At 42.5% G+C, this 14,574-nt stretch overlaps 1 protein-coding gene across 2 annotated transcripts in view; it reads left to right on the forward strand.

The window, feature by feature from the left end:
• The window catches only part of LOC119648649 (hemicentin-1-like), a 125,207-nt gene that overhangs the window by 100,062 nt on the left and 10,571 nt on the right, over positions 1–14,574 (forward strand). For both annotated transcript variants that reach the window (XM_038050421.1, XM_038050422.1), the window contains exons 27-30: positions 7,761–7,920; positions 7,980–8,197; positions 8,251–8,460; positions 8,517–8,679. In XM_038050421.1, the coding sequence (XP_037906349.1) occupies positions 7,761–7,920; positions 7,980–8,197; positions 8,251–8,460; positions 8,517–8,679 (751 nt within the window). The remainder of the gene's footprint in view (positions 1–7,760; positions 7,921–7,979; positions 8,198–8,250; positions 8,461–8,516; positions 8,680–14,574) is intronic.

Consider the following 14,574-nt stretch of genomic DNA (forward strand, 5'->3'; position numbering starts at 1 on the left):
GCAACCTGTCATTATGGGAAGTTTGCTCCCAGTTTTTGATAGCGATTTCGGTCCGGGTATTGGGAAAATCGAACCCTGTTTTACTAAAGCATCTACGATTTCTATTCCCTCACAATAACCGGGTACCCAGAGTAGTTCCGCCATATTGAATCTAGAAACAGAGTTCACTCGATTTCTACTTTCCTGAACGATTCAGTATATCCTCATTTCAAAATAACTTCATATCTTCTACCGAACAGCATTGCGAAAACTGGATTCAGTTCTCCCAATAACTCTTACAATGCTATGTGCCCCCCACAATCATTGTGTCCCCCTAGATCTAATATAATTAGTGTGGCTAGTTTACAGTGAAAAGTCTGTAGATTCACCTTAACCTACCATACTACGGATGTATCAGCGAACATCGGCCTAATGATAGCAATATACATATATCTACATTACTACTTGAGGCCTAAGTCCCCAGACCGAGGCCGAGCCAAAGATCCGACTACACAACCCATAAGCTGTCAGAGCTCGTATCATCTTTACCTATGTATGTTTGTTCCAAAGAAGCTTCTTAACCAGAATAACTCTTAAGATTTTTCACTACTAGGGAGAGTTGAAGAGTACCCCACATCCTTGGAAGGCAAAGACCATTCATTTTCCTCCTTTTTGTAAATAGTACTGTTGTGGTTTTATTTGGATTTACTGAAAGTCCATGCCTGAGGCACCAAATGTCAATCAAATCAACGGCGCGTTGTGTTTTTCTACACACCCTTCCCTTTAAGACCTCGACCAGCAACTAGCATAGCCACGTCATTGACATAAACTTCAGCGCGTATTGGCACATTTTGCAGTTCGCATAGCAGTGAATCGATCAACACTCCACAGAAATGGCGATAGCATACCTCCTTGAGCGCAGCCTTTCGTCGCTTCCGCGCGATCAACATCGATTTCAACACACAACAATCTCTCCGTTAGCATAGCACATATCCACTTAATTAAGGTTTCAACAATATGCTAGCTGACGACATCACAGAGTTTTCGGAAAGGCGCACAGTCAAACGAGCTTTCAATGTCCACAAACACACCCATCACGTACTCGCCTTTCAGAGTTGCCCTCTCTTGCCTCCTCTTTGAAACCAAAGAGTGAAGAGCTGACTCACAGAACCTTCCACGTTCGTAAGCGTATTGGTTTTCATTTATTAAGTGCGACCTTAGCGCCTTCTCACGCATATGAAGCTCAACCAGTCTTGACAGACAAAAATGATCATGCCAAGAGGTAGGAACGTAGTCAAAAGCAAGGCATGCTCGAGTAATATTTCTTATGAGTTGCTCTAAGTGCTCCTTTAGCATCACTGATGCCATCCATGCCAGATGCTTTGAAATGTTCAAAGGATAGTATAGCGGTTCCCACCTTTTCGTTGGTAGCAACCGCTCTTGCTTGTTTCAATTCTCCTTGCAATACTTTCATGTCGAAGGGTTTGCAGAAACCGCCAAGTCTCTCCCTCTGACTTCTGGCACCTGTTTTCCCGGATGATGTACTTCCAACACTCAACTCAGCAGTTCGGGGAAGTTCCATCCTGTTTTCTAAGAGAGTCCAACTTCGCCGACTCACTGACGTTTTTAGCGACCCTGCACAGCCTAGAAGTCAGCCTTTCTCTTTCCTGTTTCTCACAGTATGCTCTAAAGGTGTCTCACATTCAACGTTTTACGAATCTCCTCTATTCGCGCTGTGAGTTCTAGAAATTTAACCAGTCTTCATTCTTGATGCTTCTACAGGTACGATTCAGAAGTCATCTGGTTAATTTCCTCAGTCTTTGCAGTTCTCGTTTCCTCTATGGAACCGTTTTACGCTTTACCCTCGGGAAATTTGACAAGTCTCTTCAAAGCACTCTAAAAGTGTGCGATTCAGAGTTTTCAATTGACTTTCTATTGCCGAAAAAGTGCTCAGTCCAAGAGGGAGCTGCACTTTAGTGCCAAGATGTTCGTTGAAAGTTGTCCAATCCATCCCGGATTCGGTCTTTATATTACAGACTATTCGCTTGCATCAGTCAAACTAAACTCAAAGTAATGGTAATTTGAGAGTGAGACTTCATGTAGCAATCGCCACCCTCAGTCAATACTAACTACTTCACAGTGCACATTCTTAAGTCAATTACTTCACTTCTTCTTGGCTTCACGAACCTAAGGGCGCATGCTGTGTTCACAGTCATCAGACCAGCTGAAGTGATAAACTCAAACAGCTTCTCTCGTCTTGGATTTCATTTTCTACACCCCCAACAAATATACTGAACTTTCACAACCTATTATAATAACAGTTCAAGGCCACTTGATTCTGCGTTTCTCGGCGGAGGACACAAAGAATCATAGGGTAAGTAAGCGGAAGCAACTATGATGTTTCTCCTGCCATTAATCTGGCATTGTAAGTTGACCGCAACTAGGTCTTGGGAACAGAATTATCTTAGGATGGTCGCCTGCTACAATTTTAACATCAGGACGAAGGCTCTCTTTCATCGAAGAAGATCCTAGTCCCCTTTACTGATCCAATACCACAGAACCCACGGCTCTTGCACCAGAAATATATAAGGACAGACCTGCAACTTCGCCAAACTTGCTGGCAGTAGATAAGAAGATGCTTTGATATGCTACAGGTTAGTTTGACTAGCCTTTCTGTTTGTATACACAACCGCTGCTAACTGAAGAGTCTCCTGCGTCCTGTGTGTCCGGGGTTGCACTACGACAAGATGGTATCCGAAGTAGTTATAATATACCTATAAATTATAGTATGTCGTTTAAGCCTATAAGCGACAGGAACTTTATTATGTTCCCTACTTCCAAGTATTCTCTTACTGGCCTCAAACTACTTTGCACAAGTAAGAACATGTGTGAAGATTTTCTCTCTCTCTCTTCACAAAATCTGCAGGCGGTGCCCGCCGTGAACAACGTCAATGGTGGCGAGGTTTAGACAATCTTTCGAACGTTTGGATTTGTATTCCCCATGGATTTTTAACGTAGTAGTCACCATCCCATTTCCGGCCAGCTCGTCTGCTACCGCATTACCTTCTAACCCAATGTGGAACACAGGGTATCCAGACCTTATTACGCGAGCTGAGCGTGTTGAGTCGGTTATGTCATTGCCATAACAATTTAGAATTCAACTGGTAGGACCTTAGTTCCTTAATAGCCACTTACCTGTCGGTTAGTATATCAATGTTCCTGTAGTTCTTATCGAAGTTAAAGGAGGTGCATCTATCTATGGCATATATAGTATATCCGCCTGGAATATGCTTGTATGATTACCCATTGGTTCAAAGTACGTCTCCCTTGGACCAATGACCCCAGCGCCTTCTCTCTCTGCGTTCCACTGCCTGACTTCCCATCTATCAATGCTGCGGAGACGTGCATCCGCTTGATGAGCCAGTTTGTGTGCGGCACGGGATTCTGCTTGTTTGTCGTTTTATCTCTTTATAATTTTTTTCATACCAAATGTACTTATTTAAATACCACGATTATGGCAGTTAGAAGGTCCGCCCCAATTTTGTAACTAAATGCATAAAAATCTGAGGAAATTTGTAACAGCATTGAAAATAAGGGCAGGCAATGCGAAAAAGTATGATTAGCGCACTGTTGCTCTAAGTACATATATAAATCTCATTAAACATCAATTTGTAAAGCTGAGGATGTCTCCAAAAACCGAGGGGTTCGCAGATTCATTCTAAAGGCTTTTTCGGGGTAACTCGTCTGAGGCAGGTGCATATGAAGTGTAAGGTCATTTTGCGTTGTCACTCTGATAATAATAATAATTTAGACATGTGAATTCAGGGGCTATCCACCCTGGTAAGGTTTCGTGACCCAAAGTCACTTCAGATGAGTCCCTGTGCAGACTCAGGTCTGGTGGCCATTGGAGCATTCCCCTACTGCATCACAGCTAGGCATAGTAAGTACAGCGTTTCCCAGCTTCCCCCGCCCGCTCAGTTTTGGTCTAGCGGACAGGGTTGCTGCCCTTCTTCCTCGCCGCCATCTCAGAACACCAGTAACGCTGACGGGTGGAATTGCTCCAAATGCCGATAGTGCTATTGAAAGTAGAAGATACGCAAATTCTTCCCTTGAAATCTGCTCGAAATATTTTCGCTATCAAAGATATCGTGCTTGCGTTGGTGTTGGCTTTCGACAGGTCGACACAGATCTCTCTTGCGATCCCGAAGGTCCAGTTAATCGTAAAGATCTTTGTAATAGACCGCTCGGCTAAAAGCAATCTTCCCAGTTCGTATTCTTATAAATTTGCCAAGTAGCTAGTGTTTTATCCTCGAGAAACTTATGTTAGAGATGTTTCTTTTCACGGACCTTCATTTGGACATCGCCAAATATCTCGGTTGATGAACCGCTTATCTGGCTTAATGCCTCTAGATCATGTTTTTAACTTTATTCCACGATTCGACATTTGCAATGATTGGTAATCGCGTAAATGAGATTATTTCTTCTTTTTTCTCACGAAATCGTCACGCATGCGGTGAAGAAGTGAATCGTACAAACAGATGATATAATGGTGACCTTCAACAGCCATCAGTCAACAAATCGCTCGACTTTCTTAATGGCATCACGAAAACCGTCTGAGTTAGCAATTCCAACACCATATTAAGTGTGGGCTACCAAAATAGAGAAGTTCATATCCATTTTTACAGCGTTCGCGTTCTATGTCGAACCTTCTGGCACCACACCATCGAATTGACTCTTGCGAGTTCTTCGATTTTCCAATTAAAGAACCAATATTTAGCGAAATAATTTACTTACATCCTGACACCGTTCAAATCTCAGGAACCCTTGCTCATTTCTCGACAAAACCGGGGCCCGTTCTACCGTGACATCTCTCTGCGTTGAGTTTAGGGGGGGGGGGGGGTCCTCATACATACAAGAGGGGGTGTAAATTTTTTCTACCGAATATAGTCATGTTGAGTATGAAATTAAAGGCCTCGCTTCGTCTTAGCCAGTCTTATTTTTGACATTTGCTGGAAAGGGAGGAAGTGGGGGGGATCCAAATTGGACCTCAAAGACTACTCAAATCTGAAAAAAAAAATTATGAAGTTGCCTCTATACAGTGTCCTCCATATCAAAATCTACTCAAATGAAGTTAGTAATAGCATATTACTATGTTTTTAGGAAATTAACTACAAGCCCTTCTTAAGTTCTGCACTTAAATATACGGAACGGCTGTTTTGACGATGAATGTAAGCTAGCAACGGAACGGAAGAATGCCGCATACCGAGTAATGTTGCATTCTCAAAGAACGCGGGCACGCGGCTTCTCAGACGGGAAAAAGGAAGCCTGGGAGAACTAACAGGTCTGTAAACTCGAAAATACAAGCAGCAACCACACCAGGCGCGGACGTTTTACCAATAAGTCAGCAGGATGAAGCCTAACACACCTCGACGTTCATCCTGCCGAGACAAAGAGGGAAATCTGATTTCCTAGAGAATGGGGATATTGGAGCGATGGGTTGAGTACTTTGATCAACTGCAAAACAACCAGAACATCGGCGAGTTGGAGTCGAAGTCGACGGACAAATACACACCAAGTATAGAAGAAACAGTCCGTGCAATCCATCGGCTTTAAAATCATAAGTCGCCAGGAGCCGGTGGAATGACAGCCGAATTGGTTAAATATGGAGGCGACCAATTAAACCAAGTGATTCATCAACTTGTGCTTAAGGTGTGGGACACGAATCAAAGCCTGACAACTTTCAAAGAGGCATTATTTGTCTCATACATAAAAAGAGAGATATCACACAGTGCAGTAATTATAGAGGTATCACATTGCTGAGTACCATCTATAAGATATTCTCCGCTACCTTGCTAGGATAAACAGCCCCATACGCCCAGAACTTCATTGGTTCATACCAAAGAGGCTTCACTCCAGGCAAATCAGCAACAGATCAGATTTTATTTCTGCGGCAAGCGATGGAAAAGCTATTGGAATATGGCCATCAGTTGCATCATCTTTTCATCGACTTTAAAGCCGCCTATGATAGCATAGCCAGGGTAAAACTGTACACGACCAGGAGAGAATTCAGTATCCCGACGAAATTGATAACACTGAGATGATAAGACTGACCCTGCTCAATGTGCGAGGCCAGATAAAAGCAGCTGGATCACTCTCAAGACCATTCGAAAACAACAACGGTCGACCACAAGGGGATGCCCTATCATGCGTTCCCTTTAACCTGGCCCTCGAGAAAATGATCCGTGATGCTGAGGTAAATGCAAGAGGCACGATCCTCTTTAAATCCACCCAACTACTGGCCTATGCTGACGATATCGACATCATGGGAAGAACCACCCGAGACGTACAAATTGCCTTCATCCAGATCGAGCAGGCGGCACATATCAATGAAGTCAAGGCAAATTATATGCTGGCAACGTCAGCACCAAAAACCAACCAACCAACAACATCAAACCGCACTGGTTAAACAGGAAGAATGAAGTTAGGGGAATACAGCTTTGAGACCATTGATAATTTCTCCTATCTAAGGTCGCAAATCACAACCGATAACAGCTACGATCATGAAATCCGCGCATGGTTGTTGGCAGCCAACGGAGCCTATTTCAGTTTACAAAAACTGTTCCGCTCGAAACGTCTCACCATAAGGTCAAAGCTCGTACTGTACAAAACAGTAATCTTGCCAGTCCTCATGTATTCCTCTGAAACTTGGGTTCTTGGCAAGAAAAATTGCGAACTCTTGGCTGTTTTCGACAAAACAATCCTCCGAAGAGTTTTTGGCCCTCTACATGAGGATGGACGATTCCGTAGCCTACATAACGACGAAATCTATGAGCGATACCATCACCGTCCGGTTGTGGATAAAGTCCGGCTCAATAGGTTACGGTGGGCGGGTCACTTAATCCGTATGGATGAAGATGATCCAGCCAGGAAAGTTTATAAAGGGTTTATAAGGTTCATCTATGGTAGAAAAAGAAAACGAGGCAGACCGTGCATGAGATGGAGCGATGGTGCAGGTCAGGACGCCAGACAGCTTTCAGGGATATCGAATTGGTGGAACTCGGCGCAAAACCGGAATGTCTGGAGTTCCTTATTAAAGCAGGTCTAGACCGGATACCGGTTGTTGCGCCGTTGATGATGATGATGAATCGAAACTGACGTGATGACTTGGCCATGAGATTGTAATAATATGATCTCTATATCTGTATCTCCATAGAAATTTCTACGACAAAATCAAGATTACGCTACAAAGCAAAGGTCACGGAATGGTTACCGACCAAGCAGTCTGGGTGCATTGATGTATTGAATGAAACAGTAAGTCCATACGTCCTGGAGACCAACTCTATACTACCATTGATCAAATAAAAACCGGAGCAGGTCGACTTGCATAAGCAAAACTGCGAGGTTCCTGGAACTATAGAACATCATCGCATTGCAAATAATTAAAAATAAATAATTTTACTCAACTTCAAATGCATCTTCTATTTTTCAATTTTGCATTTCAAAAAGATTGTCTCTCCAGATTCGAATCCTGGTCATCTTTGATGTTTGTGTTCATTTTTAGCTGTCCGCTGCTGTAGGCCTATCAGTTGCAGCATTAAGTGCAATGATAATAAAACTGAAGCTCTGTTTCAATGAAACTTGAAAGTGTCGGGGTACCCTATACTCCACTAAGGAGTTAATAAGACCAAAATTTACTTGATTTTTTTATTGATTTCATGATCGCAACTACGTATTTTACAATCGTTTACTGTTTTAATAACCACAGAATACTTCTTTTACAGGACAATGCACCCCTTAACAGCGACTATCGAACTCAAATTTCCCATGACGGTCACGTGCTAACTATCCCTATCAGCGAGGCATCTGATAGTGGGACATATCTTTGTCGAGCCATAAATGATGCCGGCTATGGACAAAAACAATTTACTGTGGACATATTAGGTATCATGATCCTTCAAAGCTCAAAAAATAAGATTACGTCGTTACATTTCTTCATTCAGCTCCTCCACACTTCAGACTTGGAACATTAACAGAGAATCGTATCAATGACGCCCCTGACCGTCTCATAGACGAATCCACACGGCATGTCATTCCAGGTGAAAAACTTATATTTAATTGCCCCGTGGATGGTAATCCGCTACCAGCAGTGTTTTGGTTAGAAACTACATTTGGTACCGTTAACGATACGAAAATCCTTCCCGAAACATCCACACAATTGGTAAGCAGAAATATTTGAAATGAGTTCAAAAACTAATGAAACGCTTATTTCAGACACTCAGCAGTGTTGAAAAATCCGCAACTTACACATGCTACGCTAACAATTCCTTAGGATTCATCGATAAACGTTATGAGGTTCTCGTCCTCAAAACACCAGAGGTTCGCGATTTTCAACCACAGCAAACCGTTTATGAACATCGAAGTATAACTCTGACCTGCCCAATTGTTGGAGGAAGCCCGAAGCCAGAAATTACTTGGCTTAAGGTAAAACATGTTAAATTCATCCGTTTACAGTAAAAGTATCTTAAAATAATCAACAGAATGGTGAAGTTATTCACGAGAATTCGAAAAGCGCTTTCATGTCACAAGATAAGTCAACTTTGAAGATTCTCAACGCTAAGAAGGATGACAGTGGAGTATACACCTGTAAAGCAGTTAACCTTGCTGGACAAGAGGAAAAGGACATCAACGTTACTGTTATTTGTAAGTAGAAATACAATTACTAAGACAACCAATAATCTATGTCTAAATAATTTAACGGATTTTTGGCGTTAACAGTGTCCAAGCTAGATTTTTGAGGAATTGTTGTGAAATCAATGATTATTGTAATTTGATAAATCAGTGCTTGCCAGACCCCAACGCTACTAGCTTTTGAAGAAGGGAGAGAGGAGTTCTTGTGAAAATCGGAATTTCCGACTATAGAGGCTTTCCTCCCTCCTTTTTTGGCTACATTTAGAAAGAAGGATGTCCGGATGGCTCAGTGGTTCGAGCGCTTGACCGTCGTAGCGGAAGGTGGCGATTCAAATCTCATTAGTGGCAAAACGACTTGTACGTCACTGGATACCGGACACCAGTGGTCTCAACTATGAAGGAGTACCGAAGTCAAATCAGGGAAATAATCCCGGGCGAGCGCAATCCTAACCACATTGCCTCCTACAATATGCTGTAGTGTACCGTTACAAGCTTGAACATGTTTCAAGGCCCTGATCCAATTGGATTGTCGGGCTAAGGATTATTATTACATTATTAAGATGTGGAAACTTGTTAACAACCACCACCTGGAAAAACAAATTTAAATTTAGAATCGTTCTTTCCCAATAATAATAATAAAACATGTCGAGAATGCAATGTACGCGGGGAACTAGCGAAGCTTTTTAAGGTTTTGTTTACAAAACAGTTGCAGTTACGATCTGTCTCAGTTCTTAACCGGACACGGTGGATACAGGAGTTACCTTTGTAGGTTCAGTCTAGATGAATCGCCCGATTGTCCTACGTGTGAAGGTACAGCCGAAAATGCAGAACATGTTTTCTTCGGCTGCCCCAGATTTAAAAGCTCACGAAGAAAGCTTGAAACAGAGCCAAATACCCGTTTAACGGTGGAAAATCTGATAAGGTATATGGTGCAATCAAAGACAACATGGGACGCGATAGTTGCAATTGTGGAGCAGAACAGGTGTTCTGCATTTTCGGTTGTACCTTCACAAGTACGACAATCGGGCGATTCATCTAGACCGAACCTGTAAAGGTAACTCCTGTATCCACCGTGTCCGGTTAAGAACTGAGTCAGATCGTAACTCGTCTCACCGTGGTTCCGCATAGTCCACATGCTTATGTCTGGGATAAGCCTGGGTGTCCCGCCATTCTCCGCCTGGTTCCATGCTGTTTGCCATGCAGCCAGTGACCGCAAACGCTCACTTTGCTTATTTAGGCTTGCTTCCTGAATTTCGTACAGACGACGGTCGATATTCTAATCGATGAGGCAAGTCGCCGGTCGATATTCTAATCGATGACGCGACTTGCCTCATCGATTAGAATATCGACCGGGATCATCCCCGCAATCACGCATGCCGCCTCATAAGATGTTGTTCGGTAGGCGCAACATGTTCGGAGAGCGATATCGATATGCAGCTTGAAGCTGTCTGCGATTTTCTCCGATTTTTATCGCCGACACCCATACTGATGCCGCGTATAAAAGTACAGAACTGACGACTTACGATAACCATACCATTGTTGAGCTGATTGTCGCCGCTTTCTGCCCAGTAAGCTTTGGGTGGGGTTTAAAGCTGAGCTTGGAGTCGAATATTACTCCCAGGTATTTTAGCGATGGCTGAGAGCTAACAACATGTGCCCCGATGCAAATTTCAACAGTTGTCTATTTCCGCCGCTTTGCAAAGAGCACCAACTGCGTCTTGTATTCGGCAAGCTCCAGCCCGTGGTCTTTAAGCCAGGACTTGATCATCCGTATAGCCTCGTTCGCATATATCTGTACTTCGTCCGGGTGATTGGATGTTATGACCACTCCAACGTCATCTGCGAATCCGACAACAACGGCTTGTTTAGCTACTGGAAGCCGTAAAACGCCATTATACATTAAGTTCCATAGCAGAGGGCCCAGAACAGACCCCTGCGGAACTCCTACCGTTATAACATACATCTTCGACCCTTCGTCCGTATCATAAAGTAGCTTCCGCTGTCGGAAGTAATCGAAGATTATATTTAATATGTCTGTCTGTCCGTCCGTCTGTCTGTCCGTCCGTCTGTCTGTCTGTCTATCCCACGCACCTTTCTCAGAAACGGCTATACCGATTGGCACGAAATTTGGTGAGAAGATGGGAACTGTGAACGCCCAGACATCCAGTGAGTGATATATTTCTACGTTGAGATTTAGGGGAGATCCCCATACATGTAAAAGGGGGTGTAAAATTTTTTTTCAACCAAATATAGTCATGTGGGATATCAAATGAAAGGTCTCGATTAGTACTTTTCGAAGACGGTCTTAGTTTTGAGATTTGTTAGAAAGGGGGGGAGTGGGAGGGGTGGAAAATAATGATTTCTTTAACGGACCCATTCTCAGAAACTACCCAACCGATATGGTGCCCAGGCCTCAAAATACTCTCCATATCGATATCAGTTCAAATTAAGTTAATGATTGTATATTACCATATTTTTGGGAAAATTGACTGAAACTCCCCTTAAGTTTACCCCAGAGTTATAAAAGTTGGTAGTAGTATAAAATATAATATGGAGCATATTATCCCCAAATCAAAATCATTCTATTAGTAACCAAGCTACAGTAGCTCAAAGTTGTCTTTACCGCGCAAATTTACAACCTGAAGTACTAAATCTGACATGCTAAATGCATATACATAACGGGCTACGCACAAATGGAATAGTTCTACACTCAAGTATACTCACAGAAGAAGCAAACAAAACCTTTTATACCTGAAACGCCCAGCTTCCGGTTTCCCGATTTGTTCATATCTCTCAACAAATCCCAACAGATCATCCAAATAGTGCAATTTTCGGACGTTCGACGAATCATAAACAGGCCGAAGAACTGTAGTGGTCCTGGTCGGGATCGGGTGTAGAACTTTTGGTTGGCACACAGTATAAATCAGGTCATTAGGCGACCGGAGGAATTTCTACCCTTCCTCACTGCGGGAATTACCTACCTTATTCCGTAAAACGACACGGTGCAGGACCCTGCGGACACAAGACCGATTCCTCGCTTATCAATCAAGTTCAAGTGGAAAAGTCAATCCGCGTGTATTATTTATATTGCTATCCCCATGATAGCAACATTGAACGCAAATACGTGGCGAATAAGGCGAATTATGAGTCACTAGCTCGGGAAATCAATGAAGTTTGGCGTGCGGGATATGCCGAGATTGTGATAACTCGGAAAATAATAATTGTTTGCACGGCAATTCAATTAGATTAGCGATTTGAAGCGTATTAGACCACTTCATTCAAACCTGTAACGGTGCACTCCAGGACTCCAGCACATTATAGGAGGCAATGTGGTCAGTATTACACTGCCCGGTGATTATTACCCAAATTTAACTCAGCTACTAATTCACAGCTGATTTGGCTGGTATCCAACTTCGAGCCACGAAACAAATCCCTATGTCACCAGTAAAACTTGAGCCGCGATCTTCCGCTACGACAACATAGCGATCTAACTACTGACTTTTACCTAAACGCAGCTGAAAAAGGAGAGGAAAATCGGCCGTGATCTAAAAGCCCGAAAAGTGAAAATTTTGATGTTGACAAGCTCTCCTCTTTCCCTTCTTCAATAGCTAGTGTCGTCCGATAGGCACTGACTTATTAAACTATAATAGCTTGCAAAGTAGTGGATTTAATTCGATTAAGTTTCTTGTACGTATTATGAATTGTATCAAGTGGTAATTTAGTATTATTTGGGAAAATTTATAATATTGGCTATGCGGTTTCGATCGCAGGGCAGAGGCGATCTCATGAGACGCCGCCTCTACCCTGCGGAGCAGCGTGCTTCTCAAATATGTGCAGCCCGCCATCAAGTAAATGGTGGGCTCTGGACAAGCTCATCCCAAAACAAAATTTTCAGTTATTTGGGATTTAATCTCTTTCTAGTGACTAATAGCAAGTTAGCAATCACATCTCAAGATCACAAGATAATGTGGGTCAGTCGCGATAAAATCTAACGTCTGCAATGAAGTATCAAGTCACACCCCGTGTATATAGCATACTCTGAGTACAATTAGAACATAAACCGAACCTCTCCTCTCTGATCGACAGCGCTGGCCATTGTTCCCGGCTAAACAGGAACATATATATTAGGATAGATCGTGACCGCATCTGATCCCGCGATTTAAAATATCATTTTCGCCTCCTCCCCCTGGGTACAGTCCAAGTATAACTTAGAAACCGGACTGTCATAGATTACAACCCCCAAACCCCTAAATAGCGAAATTATTACTTTCCCGCGGTTGGTGATAAATATCGCCTCCGTCTTTTCCTATACCAGGTTCAATTTGACTGTTCACAACCATGATTTGAAAGTATGAACAGTTTCATTTGAGTACGGTTCCACATCTTTGATGGGCTCCACATCTACAACAACTATCAAGTCGTCTGCAAAACCAGCGACCATTGTCTCCTCCGAAAACTTAAAACAAGTTGAAACACCGAAAGCGGGATGCTTCAGGTTTTGCATCCATCTTGTGTGAGAAATTTCTTATACACGGTTTTCCATTCGTACATAACTAAAAATTAAAAATAGTCCTTGGTATATCTCCAAACTGCAATTGCGCCGATCATATGACTCACTTTAAATGAATAATGACGTCATACACGTCTTAGGGTGCGGCAAATTCACGTGAAATACAAAGTTACCTTCCATAAGTTTGTTAGTAATATTTGCAATACATCCAAACTTTCTAAAAATGTGTTTTATGTATTAATTAAATTAGAAAAAGAAGATTCGGCCACTTCTAATTTGTTATAATTTCTAATTTCCAAATGTTTTAATAATAACAAAAGTAAGGTCCTTGATCACATTTCAAAAGAGTTTCAAAGAGTTCATAATGTATAAAATACTGAGCAAGGTAAATAGCTAAAATTAGGAAATGAAAAAAAAATTTATTTTAGATAGCCTTTTGTAAGCTTATGACTTCGGCTCTAATATTTGATGGAGCAATAAGCAGAATAGCTTTACGAATTGAATATATTTTTATACACAACAATTTCAATGACCTCAGTTTTCTTCAACGAAAGTCATTGAAAGTTACCATTATTTATAACATAATTCAGTAGGCTGTATTCACATATATAAATGTTAAATTTGGCCGTAGCTAACGTGATCCGTACCCATCCTACAAATCACCGTGCACCGAAGGGCAAAAGCTCACGAGCTGCTACCATAGTTCGCTCCGATCTAATGCTAATCAGCAAACAGTGCTGGAACAAGACCCGAGCCACATGTCTTCCGAACTTATCTGGTACCGCTGTCATCTAAGTTCGGGATGGCGGCCGACTTCGGGTTCACGCCTAACATAAGACCTGGCTTTGTCTGGATTTGCTGTTTATGGATAACGTTTTTCAATGCCTGTCTAACACCGAATAAGAAGACGTCAGATTTTCGACACGGGCTTAATGTTTTGGAGGATGCTGTCTTCGGCAAAGATTGCGTATCTTGATGAGGGGTGACTTCATTGCCAGGGTAATATTAGATAATGACGTCGAGAATAGGGCTCGTAGTTTTAAACATTGAATCCCCGCTAACGTTTCAGCGCCAAGAATACGACGGAAAGATTCTCGTTGGAATCGGTGACGATTTCCCGGCGAGCGACAATCAATACATCACGTTCGAAATGGTTGACTCTATCTCTCAGCGTGAACCACTCTGACGCTGTTCGAATGCGTGGAATTTCCCCAACCAACCATGGTGGGCAGCGGAAATTGCCGAACTATAGAGGAAAGGTCATAAGTTCCGTCGTTGTCGTTTAACAGACAGAGATACACCACAATGGCAAGATGCAGATCAGTTAAAAGGATTCTCCGCAGAGCGATAAACAAAAACCAAAGCTCGCTGCCTGCAGGAGCTAGTCGGCGAGGTGT

Source organism: Hermetia illucens, chromosome 2 (assembly GCF_905115235.1).
Source record: "Hermetia illucens chromosome 2, iHerIll2.2.curated.20191125, whole genome shotgun sequence".
Lineage (NCBI taxonomy): Eukaryota > Metazoa > Arthropoda > Insecta > Diptera > Stratiomyidae > Hermetia > Hermetia illucens.